The sequence below is a fragment of the Tachypleus tridentatus genome, chromosome 11 (assembly GCF_004210375.1).
Source record: "Tachypleus tridentatus isolate NWPU-2018 chromosome 11, ASM421037v1, whole genome shotgun sequence".
NCBI classification, from domain to species: Eukaryota; Metazoa; Arthropoda; class Merostomata; order Xiphosura; family Limulidae; genus Tachypleus; species Tachypleus tridentatus.
Genome location: NC_134835.1, coordinates 59,562,396 through 59,586,120, shown reverse-complemented (window position 1 = coordinate 59,586,120; position 23,725 = coordinate 59,562,396). Strand labels below are relative to the sequence as shown.

The 23,725-nt window shown below is 30.3% G+C and overlaps 1 protein-coding gene across 2 annotated transcripts in view; it reads left to right on the top strand.

Moving 5' to 3' along the window:
• LOC143232243 (protein turtle-like) overlaps positions 1-10,122 on the top strand; it is a 131,610-nt gene extending 121,488 nt beyond the window's left edge. The window contains exons 13-14 of one of the 2 annotated variants that reach the window (XM_076467405.1): positions 1,053-1,262; positions 7,939-10,122. In XM_076467405.1, coding sequence (XP_076323520.1) covers positions 1,053-1,262; positions 7,939-7,992 — 264 coding nt within the window. In that variant the 3' untranslated portion in view covers positions 7,993-10,122. The remainder of the gene's footprint in view (positions 1-1,052; positions 1,263-7,938) is intronic. The other variant, XM_076467406.1, reaches the window with a different exon arrangement.
• The last annotated feature ends 13,603 nt before the right edge of the window (positions 10,123-23,725 follow it).

Below are 23,725 nucleotides of genomic sequence, written 5' to 3'. Positions count from 1 at the left end.
AAATCTGATTTTTTACAACATTGTTATAATGTTTACTAAAAGCTTTCATAATGTCTTAGAAATACAATTACTTTATTAAAAGTTATAATATCTATAGTACTATAGTTGTATGGTAGTTACCACATCGATCGAAATGACCGAGCCAGCGTATAAAGTATGTCAAAGTAGTATCGATGGATTATGCTCAATTGAATTAGATTAATTGAGAATAAAGTGTTGAGAAATAAAAAAAACAGTTTTATAGCTACGTTCTTACGTACTGTGTTCATTTAGGTACGTAAACGTAGTTAGACTTCACAATGTTCACGGACGAGACTTTGTGTTGTCTGTTTGTTTATGTTAAGTATAAAGAAAGGAAATGGGATAATATCTATCCTCTTCCACAGCAGGTATAGAAACTTTTAAATAATGTAAATCTGGAAAATTACAACTGAACTACTGAAGGAGGGCTTGTATTGTCTTATATATATATATTGCGAACCGTAGTGTTAGTTCGAGCGTTCGTCGAAAAAATCTGCGCACGCAGGCAAAACTCAACATTAACTTTTGATATAACGGGAGAACAAATATGAATAATATTTAATTTTATTTCGCAATCAGGATATTCTATACTAAATTATTAGAAGGTAATTACACTGCATTTCACATTTCAAAATGTGACGTAACTTAAAGAATGAAAATGTAGATTTACCTATGTTATTGTTAAGTGGCTCTTAGCAGGAATGAGCATTTACTTTTCACAGTGGACGGCATAAGTAGCTTAGAGCTTTAGCTTGAAGTGAAATCAAGACTGCAACACAATTAATCTTTTCAAAGCTCCTGAAATAATTTAAATTTATAAATTAACTTAAACTTTACCCGTCACTGGGGATAGGTAAATTTGCTTGTTTATTAACAACACTTTAATTTATCACATCATGAAATAGAGTGTACAAGCGCAGTGTATATTTTTCTTTCTACTGAAGCATGTGCATCTTTAGTAAACAGTCAAATTCTAAGGTAACAAGCATGATTATTAAGATGTACGTTTTATATATATATTGCATACTAAGTTTCTCCAGGATACGCAAGGAATGTCTTACTCAGAAGTTTCCGGGACGGCACCTCAGGCGTCTAATGCCGTTAGACCAACGAACTCACCTACAGAATACGACTTTTACAGAAAAGCAAGATCGCTGATGTTTCAGGCAGATCAGGAAGATGAGTGTAATGTAACAGCCGAAACTCCTCTAATGGAACCGATGTCATACATGCCAGAGAGGGTTGGTATCGATTTTCAACAGACAGTTTAGTGCTCTTAAAAGAGTTTTCTGTCCATCACTTACAGTTTCTTGTTACTCATATACGTTCTACTGTAGGGATTACTGGCTGATTTATACATTTGAGGTACAAAATCGCTTAGACGTAAATGCGATGTAACATACTTAAATCTTTGAAATGCTTCTGTAAGACGTAATAAAATTCATTGAAATATTTAATGACTAGTGATAGTAATGAATGATTTTTACTGTTGTTAAGCACATAGCTATACAATGGGCTTTCTGGGTTGTGCCCACTAAAATTATCGAAACCAGGTTTTTAGAGTTAGAAAACTTCGATCTCATCGTTAAACCAATGATTGACAGTAAAAAATGTAACTCCTAATACTGTTGTATGATTGCAAAATCGTATATACAGATTTGTTATTGTTTTAGTGCAATGCAGGAGGTCTAAATACTGTAAATCAAATAACACACGATGCTGTAATAACAAGGCTGCTATGATGTATCTTTAAAAAATACCAGTACGAATTCACTTGAATTGATTTGATTGATAATCAACTTATCTTAGAAAAGTTATTGTTAACTTGGAAATATATTAAAGGTTAGCAAGTTCATATTATTATTAAGAGAATATCTTCTAGAATTTAAAATTAACAATAGAAAACAGGAATTTTATTTTGGAAACTTCTCATGAAATTGTGTTATATGTACTTACGCTACACTAATTTGACTAACAAACGAAAGCAAATACTAGAGATATGAAATGCTTAAGTTAGAAATTTAAAAATATATGAATTAAATTTAGATATAACATGCTGCACAGTTTCTCGAAAAGCTCAAATATTACAGTTTTAAAATATAATTTATAAATCAAACATTACAGGAAAAATGCTGTCCCAGGCATTGTTTTACATAATTTTTACATTACTTAACTTAATTATTACTTTTTTCAAAATCCGTAATTAAGAGTTTGAGGCTCGAAGCTCTTTCCTTCCTTATTTAACCTGGTATTGACACGATTTTTGTTAGTGTTTTAAATCATTTCCATTTGCTTTTGAATTTCAAGTATTTTTCCACCAGAGTTTACCCAGTTCATTATACATCATTTGTTTATATATTCTTATATAGAAAGTAATATTTTATACTTTCTTACATTTGCTGTTAGCTAATTACTACAAACTTATAATAATGATTTTTTCCTATACTATCTTCAGTATTATTTATGTCGTTATATAAATTTGTACATTTGAAATAAGTATCGCAACCTAAGATTTTAAAACACATTTTAGTGGATATATCTTTATTTAACCTATTTCTCCACTTTATTCTAGAGTTGTTTGTTCCACTGATAAACTAGATGTTCCAGGTAAAGCACTTTTACACTCTTCATGTTATTAATATGGAAACTTCTGTAAAGAAACATCACGTGGATTTACAATGTTAGAATCCGAGGTTCGATACCCAAGATAGGCACACCATAGAAAGCCCATTCCGTTGTTTAACTTCAAACAAACAAGCAACTTTACCAGACATTATTCTAGGTTCAAATAAAACTTAAAATAAAATGGCATATTAAGTATACTACAATCGTAGAGTCTTTATCAAAGTTTTATTCGACTATTATTGGTCAAATTTATTACTTACGATGTTGGCACATAAAAGATATACCAATTATATATATAGTGGCAATATAGATCCTTCAAAAATTAATAAAGCCTGCAGAACTGACTCCTGAAAGCAATCGATATGTCATTAATTATATTTTTGGTTCACATATTTTGTTGCACCACCTTTTTAACACATTTTGGACGTATTAATATAAAAATAGATATTCTCATTTTCTCTTCACACTTAATCGTTTACAGATTTGCTGTTTAAGTGGTTATTTCATTTATTGTTTTTAACTAATTGTGGGAAAATAATATCTGTACTGTCGAAGGTGGATTAGGACTGTTGTTAAAAGTAAGAATTATTAATTTGTTTAAATGCTTAAAGTTGGACATCATTGAAACAATAGGAAACTCAGTTTGATCTATCCAGATCCGTAATGAAAAGTTTGTGAATCCTTGTATAAAACAACTAATTTATTTTTATTTTCTACACAACCTGATCAAAGTGTTGAAATGGTAATTGGTCACATAATGATTGCTAATTAGACAATTGAATCACCAGAAATCGCCAGCTCTTTGCTCAAAAACGTACAATGAATTTGGGGGTAATAACTTCAATTATTATTAGTGAACAACTAGCAAGAAATAAAATTATAATCAGACTTAAAGTAAAAAAAGTCCTGCTTAAGCTCGTTTGTAATTTTATCAATATTACTAGAAGTGGCAGCAAATTCAAGTGAGAGTCTGAACTCCCCTTAAATACGTCAAGATTACTTATTGAGAGAATTATGTAATCTTGACTCAATTAATATAATTCATATTTTCATGTGAGGAGATCCAAAAATGAATGATATTTACAGTGCGATATCTTTAAACCTGACTGTGTTTATGACTACTCAGTTTCGGTCTGTGAAGCAATCAAAACCAATAATTATAATGAATGTGTTTTGCTGCCAAGGAGAGTTCCTACTGTTCACAGATACACTAGTGTGGTATTTAACAAGCTTTAATACTGTTTGTAAGTGCAATTAGATCATAGTCTGTCCTCAAGAGGGACATTACTAGATGCTCTACAATCAGTATTTGATTAAATTAACAATATTAGAACCTAACTGAACATTGTGTACGTCAATGAGTAACGTACCACACCTTACTGCAAATTTACCATTGGACTGGCAGGCGAATAGGACAGTATTCCAGTAACCCATATATTGTCCGTCTATTAATCAAAATTATACCTATTTGACGTAAAGCCTGAGATCTATACTTTCAGGTAAATTGCTTCAGTCAGACCTCAATACTAACAATTTTGAATGGCAAGACTTACGGAACATGAGTTGTATCTAGTAATATGTTGTACACAAAACTTGTCTATTAATTTTAAGTAAATACATGATTAACTTAAATATATATGGTTTGAGTTCAATTCCTTTTAAAAATTTAAACATAGGTGTGTTTTTTAATATGTTTTAATAATTAGTATCTGTTGTTATCCATTATTGTACATTAATATAGTGGTTAATCTAGCCTATTTGTCATTCTGCTATGAGTATCTAAATGACATTAAATTAAAAATCAGCAAATTACATCATGCTCATAGGTTTGGGACATTCGTTACAGTTTTGTTGACTAACAGTTTATAAAGCTCCCCAGTTGCGCAGCGGTATATCTGCGGACACACAACGCTAGATACTGGGTTTCGATACCTATAGTGGGCAGAGAGACATAGCCCATCGTGTAGCTTTGTGCTTAACTACAAACAAACATACCAACAGTTTCTAAAATTTTGTAAAATTTCCTGTTTGACTTAGTTACCTCTTTCAAAAATCAATTCATTACATTTGGCACAAATACGTAAGTCAAGTAAAGTAAGTACTTAAGAAACTATGAAATCAATACTTTAAGTCTTAGAATTATCTTACGACTTTATTGTTTATCAGCAAAGACCACTCTTGTAACTTATGGAACTCAGAAATCACGTGATAAACTATATTGAGAAAGTAGAGCTTAAACATTAAGTGTATGGTATGTTTTTTTATCCTATATTCCTGCTTGACATAATGTGAACATATGGCAGTCATGTATCTGGAGTTGGTTATCATTTAAAAAAAAAATTTACTTTCTGGTGTCCTCGTTTAGAACGATTACTGTAGTGTTTTATAAATAAAAAGAAGACTGTAATGGAAATATATAACATATCATATATAACATATCTTTAAAATTTAAAATTTACAGCAGTTACTCACACATATTACAGGTGTTAAATATAAAATAACTGTAATAGTTCTTTGGCCAGGATTAGTAAACTTACAATAAAAAATCTGTTAAATACTGTTTGAGGGGTGATAATCTCAGGGCTAGCACATATATCGAATTATTTCATATAATGCATTCTGCTTACCTCTTTGTGAATATGAGTACAACACTTTCTGAAGATAGAGAAATCCATATTTTTTTAGTTACTAACCTTTTAACAATGGATTAAAATCAGATTATGCGCTACTGTGTTATTGCTTCGTGACTTTATGTTACAAAAAAGGGAGAATTATATATATATATATATTTAAATTTAGCTGTAAAGCTTATTAGTAGCTCATTTTATAAATTATTCTATCTACGGATGTTCAGTGTTGATTTTAGTGACAATTTAGAATACAGTACAAAAATATTGTAAAGGGGGATTTATTACTTTGTTGAATTTTAGCTCAGAGCTACTTGAAGGGTGCCTACACCAGCTGACGCTAATTCTGAAGCGATAGACTAAAGGCAGCTAATCAATCCTATATACCACCAAACCATAGAACGTTCTCCACCAAAGAATAGTGGAAATGACCGTAACATTGTAAAGCCCCACCCACCGGTTGAAGGGGTAGGCACATTTGGAGTTTATGTCCTAGACCTAAACATTGTAAAACGAGGACACTAACAGTGAGGCCACGTGATAACAAGAAACCCACTTGAAGTAAAATTAAAATTAAGCACAGGACAACGTTTCGACCTTCTTAGGTCTTCTTTGTTAACCTAAAGGTCCCTTAAAGTTTTAATACCCATACCAGTCGTCTTGAGAATTCAGTCTTAATTAATGTAAGGGCACAAGGCTCTAACAACTGGTGCATAGTCATTTCCAGTTGCTGGCCAGAAGTAGTCATACTCTGAAATACAACTAACTTTAAAAACTTATTTTATAGTAAGCCGTGTGTTCGTAACTTCATGTCATATACCTTTTATGCATTAGATTAAGGTTATTACCTTTGTTCACTCTATAGTTTAGAGTTTGCTGCTCAACATTGTCTAGGACAGATGGGACGTTTCTATCCATAAGATATTATTTCTTTTTCACTGTTCTCAACTCATTATTATATAAAAAATGGTCTGTGGGTATTAATATTTCATACGTATTAGTGCATTATACAAGACTTCTATCTAAGGCACCCCATTTTCAAATCCTGGTAACATATGTTACCTAATTTAATACCATTTTGGTAAGACGTTTTGCTTAGAGGTAAAGAGATTCATTAGATATGAAAAACACAAGGCATTAGCTGAGAATAATTGGTTCTACTCACTAATTTAGTTAAGGTGGAAAATATAGGTAATCTCCAAGTAAGGAGAAAATAGAAAAAGGAAACCCCCAAAACTGGTGTTTAGGTAACAGTAAAATAAAATACGGGTGTTTAGTATGACATAAAGAGGACATATTTCTAAATGAAACTGAACTTAAACGTATAAGCCAATGAATACTATGCATGCGTAAAATAAACTTAATATATATATATATATATATATATGTGTGTGTGTGTGTGTGTGTGTGAGTGTGTGTGTGTGTGCGTATGACGTAAACATGTTTTAATCAGTATAAAATTAGAATATGTTCAGAAAAGGGTTAAGGTGTACGACTCGTAATTTGAGGGTCGCGGGTTCGAATTCCCGTCGCACCAAACATGCTCGCCCTTTCAGCCGTGGGGGCGTTATAATGTGACGGTCAATCTTACTATTCGTTGGTAAAAGAGTAGCCCAAGAGTTGGCGGTGGGTGGTGATGACAAGCTGCCTTCCATCTAGTCTTACACTACTAAATTAGGGACGGCTAGCCCAGATAGCCCTCGTGTAGCTTTGCGCGAAATTCAAAAACACCGGCAAAATTAAAATTATTTAAAAAATATTAGCAACTTGAACTGTATGTAATATATTGGGAAAAGTTAGGTCTTAATTTATTGCTTTTATTCAAATAGTTCAATAATAGCGTAATATAAAAATATAATTTGTTATAGATAATTGTACAGAAGTTTGTATTTTATAGCAAGAATATTTCAGTGAAAAAAATCATATTCGATTATTACTTTAATGTGTATTCCCTCCGAGGTTCATCGATAAGCTTGTTTTAGGTATAACGAGAAAATTCAGAGCTTGATCCTTTTGGCAAACAGAGTTGCAGATTGCACACAAACCTTGTTCTATAACAAAATAAACTATGATAGTCAATGGTATTATATAGCTCAATTTTTTTCTAAATATTATTGATTTGGGAGAATGAGACATAAACATTCTTAAAATAATAAAGTGTCTATTTTCCTTTTAAGTTTTCAATATATGCCAAGCTATATCTTGACAAATTATTTCTGTACACTTTCTAAATCATAACGTTACGTTTGAAAACTGAATTAAAACTAAAGTTTACAAGAAATTTTAAAACATTATTAATACAAATTTAAAAGGAACGCATAACTAATGTGTAATAAAAAGTTAAAAGGTAATATTGAATTACCCTCTGTTCAAAATGAAGTATCATACAGTCTTGTATTCCGTTTACTGGGTTGTTGTAACTCAATTCCTTAGTTTCCTGATAATGACATAGTAATGCAATCGTATTCATTGTGAGAAGCCTTATAGGTGAATACCAGTGGGGAGGGATGGTATTTCGTGACATCTTGGTATGAAATCATTGGTATTTTTAATCATATGTTTGAGATTCAAGAGTCTATTTAAGAATCTCTATTCACTTCGATTTTTCATGTCAAGAAATATTTTATAAATTAATTTCAGTTAATATATGCTTCTATATTTTCAGCATGGAGTTAATAGTGTCATCAACCAACGAAGCAAGGTTTCAACCTCTGTGTGACAGAACTGAGTAAGCTGCTAAATAAAGTCAAGTATAATTATATTCATCAGAATGAATATTCAAGGTCATTAGTGGTTTTTACCTTATGGATGTCAAGTGCCAAATATTGTTCGAATATACTTTCAAGGTCTCTGCATTGGATGTAACTGAAGATTTTGTCGGAATATTATTTATTCCGAAAGCTTTTTGATAAACTGAGATTACATTTTCTTTTTCTTCTTAATTTTTAAAACAATTAATTAAATGACTCCAAAAAATTTAATGGTTTTGGAAAGTGAGTTCAGTTATTCAGGGTTAAAAATCAATTTTACTCCGAATATCTTTATGTTAAAGATCTACATTGTCATTATGTTATATACTTGAAGTTGTGAACAATGTATGCTGTAAGTATGAATATATTACTTTTAATAATGTAAAATAATCTAACTGCAATAGCAAATAATTTAATTAATGTCCAAATTGTTGTTCATTATTTGAGCAAAATTCAAATCAACCATAAGCATTATTGTTCTAAACGAAGAACATTTGTGAGTATCCGTGTTTTCGCAACTCACTTTATACTATAATATAGAAGTGTATATTGTCGTGGATATCAGCGTGAAATTCGTAAATAATAAAAAACATTATGAAAGACAAATAGAGCAAAATATTTCCTTTGTGGAAATTTTTAGAAATAAATGTGCTAAGGTACGTTATCTATTTTGAAGGATTATTTAACGTTAAGCCAAATCTGTAATGTGTTAAAATAGAAAGCTTTTATCGGATCATGTTATATTTTTTGAATGGTTTTTTATTTAAGTGTTTGTGTTCTACTGGAATTTTTAATTTATTTTAAAATATTACGCAATATAATACTTTAGTTGCAATGATTAGCTAGGACTATTTTTGTATGAGCTTCAAAGTGCATGTAAATTTTACAATATACAAATATTAAAATTTCATGTTTGTGTGTTGCATTTAAACAAAATAAGAAGTCATATTAAATTTAAAGAACGCCATGATTCACCTTTACTTGATAAAGTTTTCTGAATGAAAAACAGTCTTTGACTCTCAGAAACATCATTTATTCTAGATGGTCGAGTACAGTTTTTTGTTAAGGAGTTCAATGTAATTCTGAGGAATTCTAACACTAAAATTCCGGCTTCGATATCCACAGTGGAAAAAGCATAGATAACTCATTGTGAAGCATTGTGCTTAAAAACAATCAAACATTGTCGCTAGAACCAGATAAAATATATGCATAATTTGTTCTGAATTTCATTGTTTAAAGTCCATGCTTATAGAAAAATGAAAACATCTTGACATTTTTAGGTTCATGGGTTTGGTATCTTTATGCATCAGTTTGTGCTATCACCAGTACTCAATGAAAAAATATAGATAACAGTGACCACATTTGATAACGTTACTAGAAAATAATACTTAACAACGTTGATGAATATTTGTATGATTATATTTCCTTTTTATTTCATTTTAAAAGTTCCATGCTTTCAACTTTTCTAAATTAATTATAGGTTGGGAGGAATCATATATAGTTATGTAGAACTTAAGAACAAAACAAAATCATAAAATTGGTGTAAATTCAGACTCTTATAAACTCATTCCTAGCATATTTGAATAAGAAGTCAATTCAAAACATAGCTGTACATCACGAGTGGGAAGTCAGTTCTTTTCGTATAACTTACTTAGCATTAATTGCAACCATGTTATAGCTGATCCATAGAACTATTAGATTACAAGTAACTTAATATTTTTGCTGAGACTAAAATTACTTTTCATCTTTTGGCTTCCGATATCATAGTAACACGTGCTTCTCTCGATCTCTTCCATGGACTATTCATTTTCATGACCATCCAATTCAATATCTGAGACACAAGACTCTGTTTCTTCGATTTGATATCTTTCTTATGGTCCTCCATCAATTTCCTTGATCATGTCATTCCTAGCACGAGTTTATGATTCCTTCATGGTTTTACGAACTTTCAAGTTTCAGGAACCACATTTAATATTTTACTAGGCTGAACATATATCGATCATTTATTGTAGACAAATGGTATTTTTGTGTTATTTCAAACATTATTGGACATACTATGTCTATATATTATTTAAATCATTAAGCAACACTTTATTTATATACAGTGCTGATTGAAATATTAATACAAATTATGAAAGGAAGAAATTTTTAAAGTAATAAAATATTTAAGAGAGATGTTCGGAAAATGTTCATGAAATGTAACAGTTATTTCTAAATATAGAAAAATGCAAACAGCACTAATTGTTTAACAAAACCTTTTTGAATAAAGTAAAACTTTTCAACTACTAACACCTAGCTTTTTATTTCACATAATACAAAGACTTGTAGTCCGAGCTCTTTCAAAGTGTAGAAACTTTACTCATCAGGGAGAACTGGGAATAATGAAAAAATGTCCACCTTTCGAAAGACCTCGAGTTATAGATTTATAGTTTTGTGTTAAAATGAGTTTTTGAGTTTATGTTTTTCCTTATATGAATAGACTTTTCTTTCTGTGTTAATTCACTAGAATTAATTTTTGTGTATTATTCACGAGAAAAAGACAACAAAAATACAGCTTATTTTAATAAGTGCCAGTGTTTAAAGCTATTGGTCTTAAGGGAATGTTTAGTTTGTAAATTCCAGAACGATAACTGACTCGCCTGATTTGTCTTTACATGTTCTCATTTATAGTCTTGTACTTCTTTAACTATTTTAGATATTTATTGTGATGTGAATGCAAGCTAGTGAAGCGTGGTTGTAATTAGTTATACTTGTCGCAAGATATTAGTGTTAGGTCTATTATAAAGTATTATTGGAATATTATTATATACTATTCTCATTCTTGAAAATCCTTAAGGGACTAGATAAAGAATGCAGTGTTTAAACTATAATAGACATATTATTAATGTGTTATGCCGAGTAGAATTAATTGCAATATATATTGTTACAATAGTATATGTTGACGTTAGATCTATGGCTATCTTCTGTCTATTATTAGATTAGTTCACGGACTTACAAAACTAAAATTCAGGGATAGATTCCCCTTGGGGAACAGAGTGCAGATAATCCGTTGTGTAAATTTACATCAACATATAATATGATTTTTTAATATAATTTTCTTAATTCAAAATTATTATTTTTCTTTATTCGTTCTAAGTGTAACTAAATCATATGCTTTCTTAATTTAAAAAAAGAGTTTTATACCATTTTTGGGATAAGTTGTAGGATTTTTTTCAGAACGGTGTTTTCCATTTTCATTTAGATTATAATTAGTAAAGTTAAGGATAACATCACCATAATTACTTAAAAATGAATGTGTATATTATAGAAAGAAATGGTTAATTTACATAACTGGTTGATTCTATATTGAATTAACCCCATAATAAGTTTCTTTTCGATAAAAGTGTTTAAAATAAATTTCAGAAACAGTATTTCATAAGTGTTTTAGTCGGAAATTCGACTTTTTATATAATAAATATTTATAATTATCATTGATTTTCCAAAGATTGAATTTATGTCCTTTCATATTATTCTGGTTTACGAGTTCTATGCGACGAAATCTTAAATTTAAAAAATCAAAACATGGAAAAACTTGATGTAATCTATATTCTTTCAAAATTGCATAACTTTTAAGATTCACACAAACTACTAGGAAAAATAATACAATTTCTTTTACAGAAAAAGAATATGTTGTTCATTTTCTTAAACATATTCATCTTAAACTATTATACATGCAACAACGTATCAATCAGTTTAAATTTGTGAACATGTAAGCTAAATGGCGGCATCCAATGCCACAGCGGTATGTCTGTGGATTATTAGTATAAAGAGACGACATAATTTCTGGAAATATACATATTTTAATGAAACATCAATTTCTGCAATGAAGTTGAAAACCTATACTATGCAGATTAGTTCACAAAAACCAAAACCTCTTCAATTAACATACAATAAAACCTCCTATCTTTAAGACTAAAATTAAATTACTAAAATTAAAATTATACTTATTCTTTTATTATATTTTAATTTTTTTTTCAATGAAAGCTTCTGCACTTCATTCAGTTTTTTTACTAATCCATTTCTATCTTTCTATTTCTCTGTTGGTTCGAGAGTTCCAATTTTTGTATTTTTTTTTTCACTTCAATCATTCACCCGATTTTTTTATATTTGTCTTACCTCTTTATATGTTTCCAACATTTTAACTCCACCTTCTGTTGCTTCTTTTCTTATAAAGAGATACCTTTATTGTCTTCTACCACGTTGTTCTAATCCCTGTTTCTTCATTAACTAATAATTTTCTCCCATAATCTGTTTAGCATATTTCCTCTAGATAATTTTAAATTGTTATGTTTGAACCCCCTGATGTTTATGCTCTATGTACCAGTATTACCGAAATGATTGCCTCATATATATCTTTCCGAATAGAAAGAACATGATAATTTTATTTCCTCTGCTTTCCATACAGTACCAATAGCTTTTATTACAATGTAATTGAAAGACGGTGAAAACCAAACCCAGGTATTCGATTTTCAATATCATTTCGATTCCTTATTTTTTACACTTTCATTTTTCTGTTTTTTATTCTCATGTAGTTAAATTTTCTATATTGAGTGTCATTTTTTTACCTTTCAGAATATTTCTTTGAGCATTAGATCATCGATTGTAAATCTACCTCTTCTTTTACCAAAATACTAACGTCATCAGCACGAGCCGAGGTGTATGTGAACTTTTATTTATATGATAGTATAGAGGTATAAAAATAGTTATTAAAGGTTTTACTTAAGGTTAAAAATAAACCATACAACTTAATGATTTTTATGGTGATAACAATTATCAATAGGAATCTATTGATAATTCTTATGACCATAGAAATCGTTAAGTTGGATGTTTTACCTTTAACCTTTTATTCCTCCTGATTAGGTGATGTCGGTTTTGTAACATTTATTAGTGTATTTTCCTCAATTTAAAATTTCCAAATCTTAAAAATAAATTTGACTAAAAAAAAGCAAAGATTTTATGTTTAAATGTTATATTTGTCCTTACTGATTTTTGTTTCTCTCATTTCTGCGTATCTCACACGCAATTACATCTATATAAAAAGAAAACAAATGAAAGAAATTTTTAATATAGTTTTCTTTTTTTATTCTTATTCTACTAAGACATGCCATGTACTCAAATAGGAAGCAAGAATTAAAAGGCTAATAATTCCTTAGTAAACCATGCCATCTATAAAATTTTCTTTTCACTTCATTTTAATATAAAAATAACCAAAATAACACCTCAATAAACCCTATTATACGAGATAGGCTTGAAATCTGTTAAATTTGTTAAATAAAATAAGGTCATTGTGACCAAATATTAGATAGTGTTTATGCTATAAAGAATGTTGTCAGAGTATTTTAGCAGTTTCTTGAGATTTTAGGAATGTTTTGATTTTATACAACCTAAAAGTGAGATATTAGACAAACCTTCAAATGTTGATAAATACTACACTGCATTATTCCTGAACATAATGCTTAATATAATAAATTTTATTCATAAAAACTACAAGAGAATTTTAACTGTACTTAGACTAAGACATGTCAAAATATTAGTTGGTTTGAAAAAAGGTTCCCGGAAGAATTAGATGTTTAAAGAAGTTGTACTGTCTCCTTAATTAATTAACAACGAGAAGAAAAACTAAATTTATACAAGTTGTAAAGACTGTATATGTTGGTATTTAACACTAGTATATATTGTGTTGTTGTTGTTTGTAATTAAACACAAAGCTATACAAGAGCTATCTGTGCTTTACCAACCACAGGTATGGAAACCCGATTTTTATCGTTGTAAGATCGCGGACATACCGCTGTGCCACTATGGGGATATATTATGATGTATAAGCATATTTTATATTTGACTTACAGTTCTGTGTAAGTAACTGATATATCTATAGCCATTTTATAACTTGGAAAATTAATATATAATTATTTAAGTATTCAAATATTATTTTATAATTTTAGTAATAATGGCCTATGCTTAGATTTTTATGCATACAAAATATTTCTTACTACATTAAGTCCTGTTCTTATAGTGTCGCTTTAATCAGGGTTAGATCGCATTAATTTGCATCTGTATGGGGCAGTGCACTCGATAAGACTTTAATTACTTTCAAGGCGTTTAGTATATTCGATATTCGTAGGGATAGTGAAACGGAAAACTCTGATTTTCCTCTTTAAATAATAAAATTTGTCTTCTGATGTGGATTTTATTGCCTTCTGAAAAGACCAGGTCAAAATTTAAAGTAATCAATAAACCTCCAAGATCAGTTTGTGTTTGGCAAGAGTTGAGCTGTCTTGGTTTGTGATCACAGTTCGACGACTGCATTCATCTAAACAATACATTAAGTTGCTGATGTTGCATATAGCTGAGCATAGACAACAATGAAGAAATATTTTTCATTAATGTTATTATGGAAATAAAGGGTCTTTATTTCATTGTAGTCTGTTTTGTTGAGTCAATTTTGATGTATTCATGTTCTGTATTGAAATTATTTTATTAATGCATTCTTAGCTAACGTTCTTGCTGATTCACCTGATAATACCAAGCAAAAGCCCGACATGGCGGGATTGTTAAGGCACTCGACTGGTAATCTGAGGGTCGCTAGTACGAATCCCTGTCACACCAAACGTGCTCGCCCTTTTAACCGTGGGAGGCGTTATAATGTAAGGGTCAATTTAAGAGTAGCCTAAGAGTTGGCGGTGGGTGGCGATGACTAACTGGCTTTTTTTCTAGTCTTAAAGTGCTAAATTAGAGACGCCTAGCGCAGATAGCTCTCGTGTAGCTTTCTAAGGAATTCAAAACAAAACAAACAAACAAACAACAAGCTTTGCACGAAATTCAAAAACAAAAAAACAATACAAAGCGAAGTAATGTTTATTCTTATGATAAAAAATAGAGTTAAGTGAAAAATACGTCTTGTCGTAAGCATAAGAAACACCCAGTTACGTTTATGGTCTGTACATAGACATTTTCTATTTCATGCTCTTGGAGTTCATAAATTTTCTATACGATCTAAAGATTTGTTATAATAACAATGTTTCTAAAATATATTTTGATTTAAATCTTTTTTATCAGTGAAAATTACCCTTGCGATTACAAATGACTGGTAATTATCTGACTGTTAGAGTCTGAAAAGCGAATTTAAGTATATCACATTAGTTTGGGAAGTCAGATCTGTTTTACCATCTAGCGGATGGCATTGGGTTCATTAGCGAATTACTAAATACACTTAGTGTATGTTCTTGTAATAATTTACGTATGTTATAAACAACATTTAACTTGAAATTAAGACATTATCTTTAAATTTCATTTATAAATATCGTGTGATCTATTGTAACAGTTATTTTCAAGTAGATTTCTTAAACATGATGATTGTAGATTCTTGTATATTGAGAGTATTGGAAGCTGTTTGTATCTAAAAACTATCTAGTACACATGTACTTTTCCCGGAAGTATCAAATATTACTTTTAGCTGAACAAATAATGAGTGCCATATATAACTGCAATTATAATAATAAAAACAGAGTGCTTTTAAATACGATTCCAAATTAAGTGACAAATGTGAATAAATATATACCTTATTAGGTGATATGTTATTATAAACTTATGAAAGCTGAAAAGCTGAGAACTTCAATTTTCTTTTATTTGTTATTACATTACATTTATTACTTCACTTTGAAAACTCCTTGTGAAAGCAGTTTTGAACTGTTTAGTTTTATATTAGTTAAAATCACATTTATTTATCAATGGGTTAATAACAGTACTTTATTGCAAAACTAACGCCAGTGTTAAAAGAATCAAAATCAAATATTTAATTTAATAGCATTTTTAGTTTTAGTGTTTTAGAGCACAAATTACAATAAATGATAAAGGACATGCATTTGTTAATGCACGTCTCCAGTATAAGTGATAAGGCTAAAATACTTGTGGCATAGCTTAAGAGAACTCACTGGAGCTGTAATTTAAAATGAGTCGATATGACTTACCTATGTATACTATCTTACAAAAATTACAGTTTTGACTAAAGCTCAGTAATATATGTTTTTTTATATCAAATTAATCAAAATTTTTATCTTCTATTTTCACTTGTAATCTTACCATAATTATCAAAGCAGTAATTTTTTACAAAAAACGTTAAAGAAGAAGAAACATAATTTTTATTACAAAATACAACGTTTTATTTCGTATACACTGGAACTTCGGCAACGATCTCCTCAGTGTATACCTTCATAGCTTATAATACTTTCATTGAACTTCTGAGGTAACGTAAGATGAGCTAACCCGGTTATTAGAGGTTTGAGTCCTCAAATTCACCACTGAACCAATCGGAGATGGTGGCTGTCAACTTAGGTATCTATGGTTTGTCAACCTTGTTCGGTTTCAAATCCTTGTTTATTATCTCGTTAACGATACCCTGAAATATAATAATAACTTCATTGTAATGACGTTTTGGGTCTTTAAATTGTGTTTTGTAAGCAAAGACCTTATTGTAGATAAAAGTGTTGTGTCAGATTGTGATGGAACGTACTTTTGGATCCCTTTAGTGTAATAAATCCTTTGTTGTGCCATGCTTTCGTTTTTTCCTCCATCCACAAAACACTGAAGTCTCCATTTCTGGAAATGTTATTTACATTTTCATCGTTTAGACACATTGTTTTACGAACGTCTTTGTTACAACATATACGTTTATTGATACAAAGATTTCAGTGACGAAAAAACATGTTTCTTGCTTCCTTATCAAAAGGCCTTTATTCCTATACTCCTGTACTTGATTTGGTGAGAACAGCATGTTCGTATTGCCTAAACCACAGTCATAATTGTAAATTAACCGATTTTTCCAAAGTTAAATGTGTATAAAAAGCAGTAAATAGGATCTACATTATTATTTTTTTGCGACGAGGCTCGTGACATGTCACGGACATCACTAATAGATGTTAGTTATGTCGTCTATGGTACTATTTGTAGTATTTGTAGTGACTTGTCATTGTATTAGTATAAGCAAATTGTTCTTATAAAATAGGATTAACCCACTGTATTAATGAATTACGTAAATGAAAAAGGGTGTAGAATATTTCATTCAACAATCAGTTAGCTTCCTAACACTTACGACTCCAACTATTGGTTTAAAAATATTTTGAACTTTTTAGATACTCAACTGAAATTTGCTGCTATTTTTTGTACGGATTTCAAAACTTATTTACGATCACAGTTTAACAAGTATCATCGTCTTGAGAAAATAAACCAGAATATTTTATTGTGGTAAATTACCAACCACTTCTTAAATGTTGTGATTGTTTGCTGAGCTTATAAATTGATTTTGATGGATAAAATCCTTTATTATTTGCATTTCTTCTTTAACAGTCATATGTTTCTCTTGCGAATTTGATGTCCACATAATGAATTCGTCGTAGCAAAATTTCGCTGAAATTCCTTCTCTAACACTTTGAAAGTCGAATTATGATATAAACCAGTTAATAAACTTGTCATTACAAGAAAGAATGCAACCAGAAACGTTCCATTACATATTATTTTTTGTTTTACTCTAAGTAACTTTTAAAACTGTAGAGTAAAAAAAAATAAAGACATCGAATTGGATTGGGTGGAAAATATGGACGAAAGAACGATTTAAGGGACTCAAGTCTGTGATATTCGTATATTTATTTATTAATATATTAGTTGATATTTATTTATATTTAGTTCAGTCAAGTTTGTTTCTGATATAACTGGAATAAATATAGTGTGTATTCTAACTTCTCATAGCAATAGCTGCAATGACGTAGATGTTTGGATAATACAAACTTCCAACATGATCAGGGTGGCATGATTTTAAAAAGTGTTTTTCTCAAATACATGTTGAATTACGGCGTTTATGAATAACAGAGAAACGGGATTGCAACATGTTTATCGCGTCTTTTATGTTTTAATACAGCACCAAAATTTTGTAATATGATTTCCTGTTATAAAATGATCAAAATTTTTACACTGAACTCCATCCTATGGTATAAATGACCAGGAGAGAAACCATTAATATTCGATTATTGCTGTTGTATTCCTAGGTTAATTTATAACCATCGAGAAAAATAAAGTAATTCTATGTAAGAGAAAGAATAGTAACAAAAAATATATATAATTCATATTTAGACGAAAATTCTACTCTGACTGCACAATAGAAAAATCGAACAAGATATGAAGTAAAAAGTAAAATAAACCTTAATTTATCAAACGCAATAGAGCAATACTGAATAGTGTAGAATGTCAGAAAGCTCTTCCAGATAGAAAAATAAATGTTTGAACCCTCAGTCTATTCTAAATAAATAATCTCTGGACTTGAACAAACTGGATCAGCTTTCCCTGAGTGTATGACATATGGACATCACTTGAAATATAGGTTGTTTTTTAAGTTGAATCTAGATAACATTTAGTAAGTTTGGTCTAACTTTTATTCCGTTTTATTATCAGCAGATAGCCCGATGTGGTTTTGCTATAACAAAACACATACACTCCTTTTAATTAATAATTTTTATTGTGACATGGAAAAAATAAGGGGATATCATTGCTGCTCTTCCAGTTCATAAAGGGTTCAATAACCTAGTCAAGTAATAAATATAATAAATCACAAAAATACACTATATATATAAATCAACACGTTATTACAATAAATATTAAAAGAAACAATAATTTCACCAGAATTGCATAAACGTTGAATTTAACCTTACGGTATAATACATTTTTATATTCTTCATCATGGAACAACAAATATTGTAACTTAAAGCCAATAAATGGGCTCCTTGATAATGATTATTTGATTCATACAAACAAATTAATAATAATAATTTATAATTAAAGACAATGTAGGAATGACTACTTTTTGTTACAGGAAATAAAATATCAGGTGATATTTAGCACACACCAATCAGCACAAAGCTCACACTTGAAAATAATGATAATAATTTCAACAAAATTTACTGTGTTACATATTCTTATTTCAGGAAAACACATTGATACAAGAAGTATCCATACAAAATTAATAAAACCCTATAATCTGAGTAGTTTCAAAAGGTGAAAAGGTGGACCGTTCTTCTTCAGGGGCAAACCGGGAATCGTGGTGTAATCGAATGAGTAATGTATAAGGGCAATTGAATCACGTCACGAAGGTCATTTGGTTTTCCAGCAATTGTTTAGTATCTTTTTCCGTGTAAGTGTCTCATCCCGGTACAATGCAGTTGGCGACGAGAACTTTATGTAAAAAAGGTGTTAGGGATTTTTGCTTTAGAACTGGTTATATATATATATATATTAGTTTCTTATAACCTAAATACAAGCCGAAACAAAAATAAATTAAAAAATAATAAGAAACGTTGTACTAATTAAAAAGATCCCAGGGTGCAAGCTACAATGTGGGATATAAAATGTACTCTAAGTTTTAGAGGTGACTGAAGAAGTAGAACCAACATTGTGGAAGGAACACACCATTCGCCAGTCTTAATCTCCACTCGCCAGTCTTACATAAGTAAATAAAATAAAGGAGTAGCAATATATATAGAAATTAAGAGAGCAAGATGTGGGTACTCAAGCTCACAACGTCCCACATTTGTATCACTCTTCACTGCATAGAGACAGTTGTGGGAAAGTGGCTGTCCTGGGTAGTTTTTGGGTATTATACTAGTTTATTTAGATAACTATATGGGACTCTTCATACTAGTGTAATTCGTTTACTGGGCTACCAATTAGTACCTTTATACCATAATAGGGGCTGAAATACTAACTTACTTTTGCCCCTTACTTTTATTTTTCAATTAATTAAGTTTACAGATTTACAACCCTAAAATCTGGGGCTCGATTCCTAGCGGTGTTCACAGCAGAAAGGCTAACGTGGCTTTGTTCTAGCACAAATAAACAAAAAATTCAGTTTCAAGTACGATGTTCAGAAATGCTGAATATGTATTAATTTCGAGCAAAAACATTTTAGCCTTTTTGCAAATACATAATCACCCACATGACTATAGTTTTGATTTTGGTGATACATAGTTAATTTACTAACTGTTTTTTACCAATACAGATACGGTAATTAAATTAACTCTATTTCACGAAATAATTTATATACGTTCGCATCTTAAAATTATTTCGGAAACTGATAATACTGGGAATAGACAAAACAGACATCCAAAAAGACAAGTTCTTACATCCTCGGTACTTTATAAAGTTTCATATTCGTAAAAAAAAATACTATTTCATAGAATATAGAAAAAGGAGCGGTATTCATTTAAACCGAGCGTTATCACTGACGTATTGCATCATTACGTTGTCTTATGTTTGACGGTATTTTAGTTTTTATTATCTTCTCTTGATATCACGGATTTAAGTGTCTCTTTACTCTTTTAGTTAAATTTCTTTTACCGTGACTTTAGTTTTTCAATATGTGATAACTTTAAGTGCACTCGTTGTTATGTGATACCTTGTGTCACTGATGGTTCACCATTCTGTAGAAGCGTTAGGTTTTTTCTTCTAACAAGACACCACCCGCATTCCCTTAGAAGATGGACTTTTTGAGATCGAATTTCAAATCAATTGATCGTCAACTTACTTAGATAAGTCAACTAAGAAAATCCCTCCTGGGCATAACAAAGAACACATCTTGTCAGTATATTTGATTTTTGTTTCAAAAATAAAATATGAAATCAAACCACCATCCAGTTCAGACTTCCTCTGTATTTTGAATGCTAAAATACAATTTTTTGAAAGTTTCTCTTTCTCTCAGAAAAGCAAGTATTGAAAGTATTAACGAACATTAAAAAATGTTGCTTTATTGTCTGCTTTAGGACCTATGTTTTCATAAGAACCGAACTATTGAAACTTATGTTTAATGCTAAGAAATTAAACAATGTCTTCTCTTGTTTATGAATAAATTCACATCGTGTCCAACTCTTAGTTAATATGAATAATCGATCATTCAATGAAATAAGAACTAAAAATAATGTTTTTATTTCAGTTCAGGAGATAGTACTAAAAACAAGTTTATATATATATATATATGTACCCTTCTTCAGTTTTCTAAAAGACATAATTGAAAGACAGGAACAAGCTAAAGAAGGCTGGAATTAAACGCAATCTCTATATACTATTCCATTAACAAGATGCGTGCTGCAAACTTTTGTCAACAGATGACGAGAAATGATGGAAGAATAGAAGATTAGCTCACATACACATTGCTCTTTTAGTCCATGTACAAACGACCGTATCTACACTAATAAGAGGAAACACGCTTGACAATGGTCGTATTTCAGTTCATTAAGGTAACTGTATATCTTCAAAATTTTCTAGAATGCAAATGGCCAAATAGAATGATTTCCTGGAAGAAAGATACTCTGTATAACTTTAAACTTAAGCTAAGTTTTAAATGACTGATATTTCAACGATTATCAAATAACGTCATTAGAACAATCACATATTTAATAAGTAAGTGATTGTTTGTTTAATGATTTGTGTATAGTTACAAGGATTACATAGCCATATATGATTGTGAACTGATCGACGGAAAGAACATGATAAGCAACACCCTTCACTGTTTAACTTAACTTATTTCATGAAATAGTGGAACTTGACCATCGCTGTAATGCACCCACGGTCCAAAGTGAGAGATGTATTTTTGCAGTAATAGGTCGCGAATCATATAATCTTGGATTCAAAGTTCGGACTCGCTAACCACTCAGCTGCACTCGGTTCGACGTTATTAAAAAAGAGGTTTATGATAACTGGTAAACGAATGAAACTAGTAAAAGTCATATCTTAACAGCACTGTTTTCATTTCTTTTCTTTGAATATGCTACTTTTGATTATTTCTGAACAGCTCAAACTTAGAATTATTGGTAAAAAACATTATCTGTCAGGGCTAGTTATCTTACCATACCATATTTGTTATCCATTCTGATTAGAAATTAGTGATACCAGTGGCAAAGAAAAGAAGAGGTGATATAAATGTACAAAGAAACGTCCTTAAAAACAGCGTTAAATGTACAAGACGCAATATCTACACCCAAAAGATATATATATATATGTATTTCTTATGGCTAGTGGCATACAGACAAATTAATAGATCTGAAATATTTCTATAGACAACATGTTTTCGTTTAAACTTCAATAACACATTATGTTAATTTACATCATTATAACCACAAATTATATCTAAAACTGATATACACAGGTTTAAAACACAGACAAGAAATTGTTTTATCTGTAGTAATTATGACTTACATATAGCAGAAGCTGACTGTTTATCATAAGATGATTAAATTAATTGATTCTTTTTGACCAACTAACAACTGCAGGCTATTTGAGAGTAACTGTTTATAATTCTTTAATTTAATTGGTATATTTTTACCTAAAATTAGTATCGTAAATATTGTTAAAGTAAAGATTAGAATTGATGTAACAATAAAATTATTTTTATATTTCACAGCAAATCGTATTTTAAAAAAAGTAAAAGTAGACAAACACTTGTCAAAAATAAGTAGAGTTACATAACCGGAAACGATAAAATATGTTTGAAATGAATTTTATTTATCATAATTCTAAAGATGCTGTAACTTAGAATCTTCATCTAAAGCTATAGAGGGACTATCTGCACATAGCTGATCACAATTTTTAACTGATAGACTAGAACAGTGGCAGCTAGTCATCATGACCCTACGCCAATTCTTGGACTACTTTCGTCCTACCGATTAGTGGGATTTTACCGTCGCTTTTTTGCACATTCACGGCTCAATGTGCAAAGTGCAATAAGACGCGAACTCTCATTTCTTATATTCACAACTATTAGGCCACACCTAGCTCCAGTTTGTAAGAAAGTATAATTAATAGTTAATAGAAGATGTTTTTAAATATCATGACCACAATTAACTAGAACGGGCTTAAATAAACAATAAACTGAAGGGCTTTTAGAATATAAAACGTATATCGGTGTAATAGAATCAAAATAACACTTATGAAAGGAAAAGTAATCAATTGGTTGCCTTGTTTAAACAAAACAATAGGATAGTTACTCTAGTACATTACGGAGAATCGAGCCTCGGATTTCAGCGTTTGTAAGTGCGTAAACTTACAGGTGACCGTCCATGATGATAAGAAACCCACTTTATCTGCTTTTAGAATTTTGATCTTGCCGTTCTGTTTTAAGTTGTTTATAGAATTAATATCTTTATGTATAAGATTGATTTTATCTTTCTTTTCTGTGAAATTATGTTAATAGTTGTGTGTGAGAATTCTTTAAAAAATTATTAAAATACTGTTTTAAGGAAATAGATGTTTACAATTCTTCTTGGTAGTTAGTTGTCGATGGAATTGCTGTAGAAATTGTCTTTTTTCTCGTGGCAGTTTTCCGTTGTTTTGTTTTTGGTTTGTGCAGAATAGATCACTAGCCTTCTTGCTATGTCTTCTAGACGTGCTTTCAGTTCAATGGATGGAATACTTCTTGGTGTTACTGCGAAGCTGAGTCCTTTGTTGAGCAAATGTATCTCTTTAGTGCTTAATTGTCAGTCGGACCTGTTAATTATGAGGTTGGTTGATGGTTCGTCGTGCTGGCGTCTTTTTTGTTATTGACACTTTAGTTGATCTAGTTTTTGTTGTGGTGGGTATTCTTTTCCTTGTCTTTCTTACTGTTGATTAGATTGATGTGGTGTTGTATGA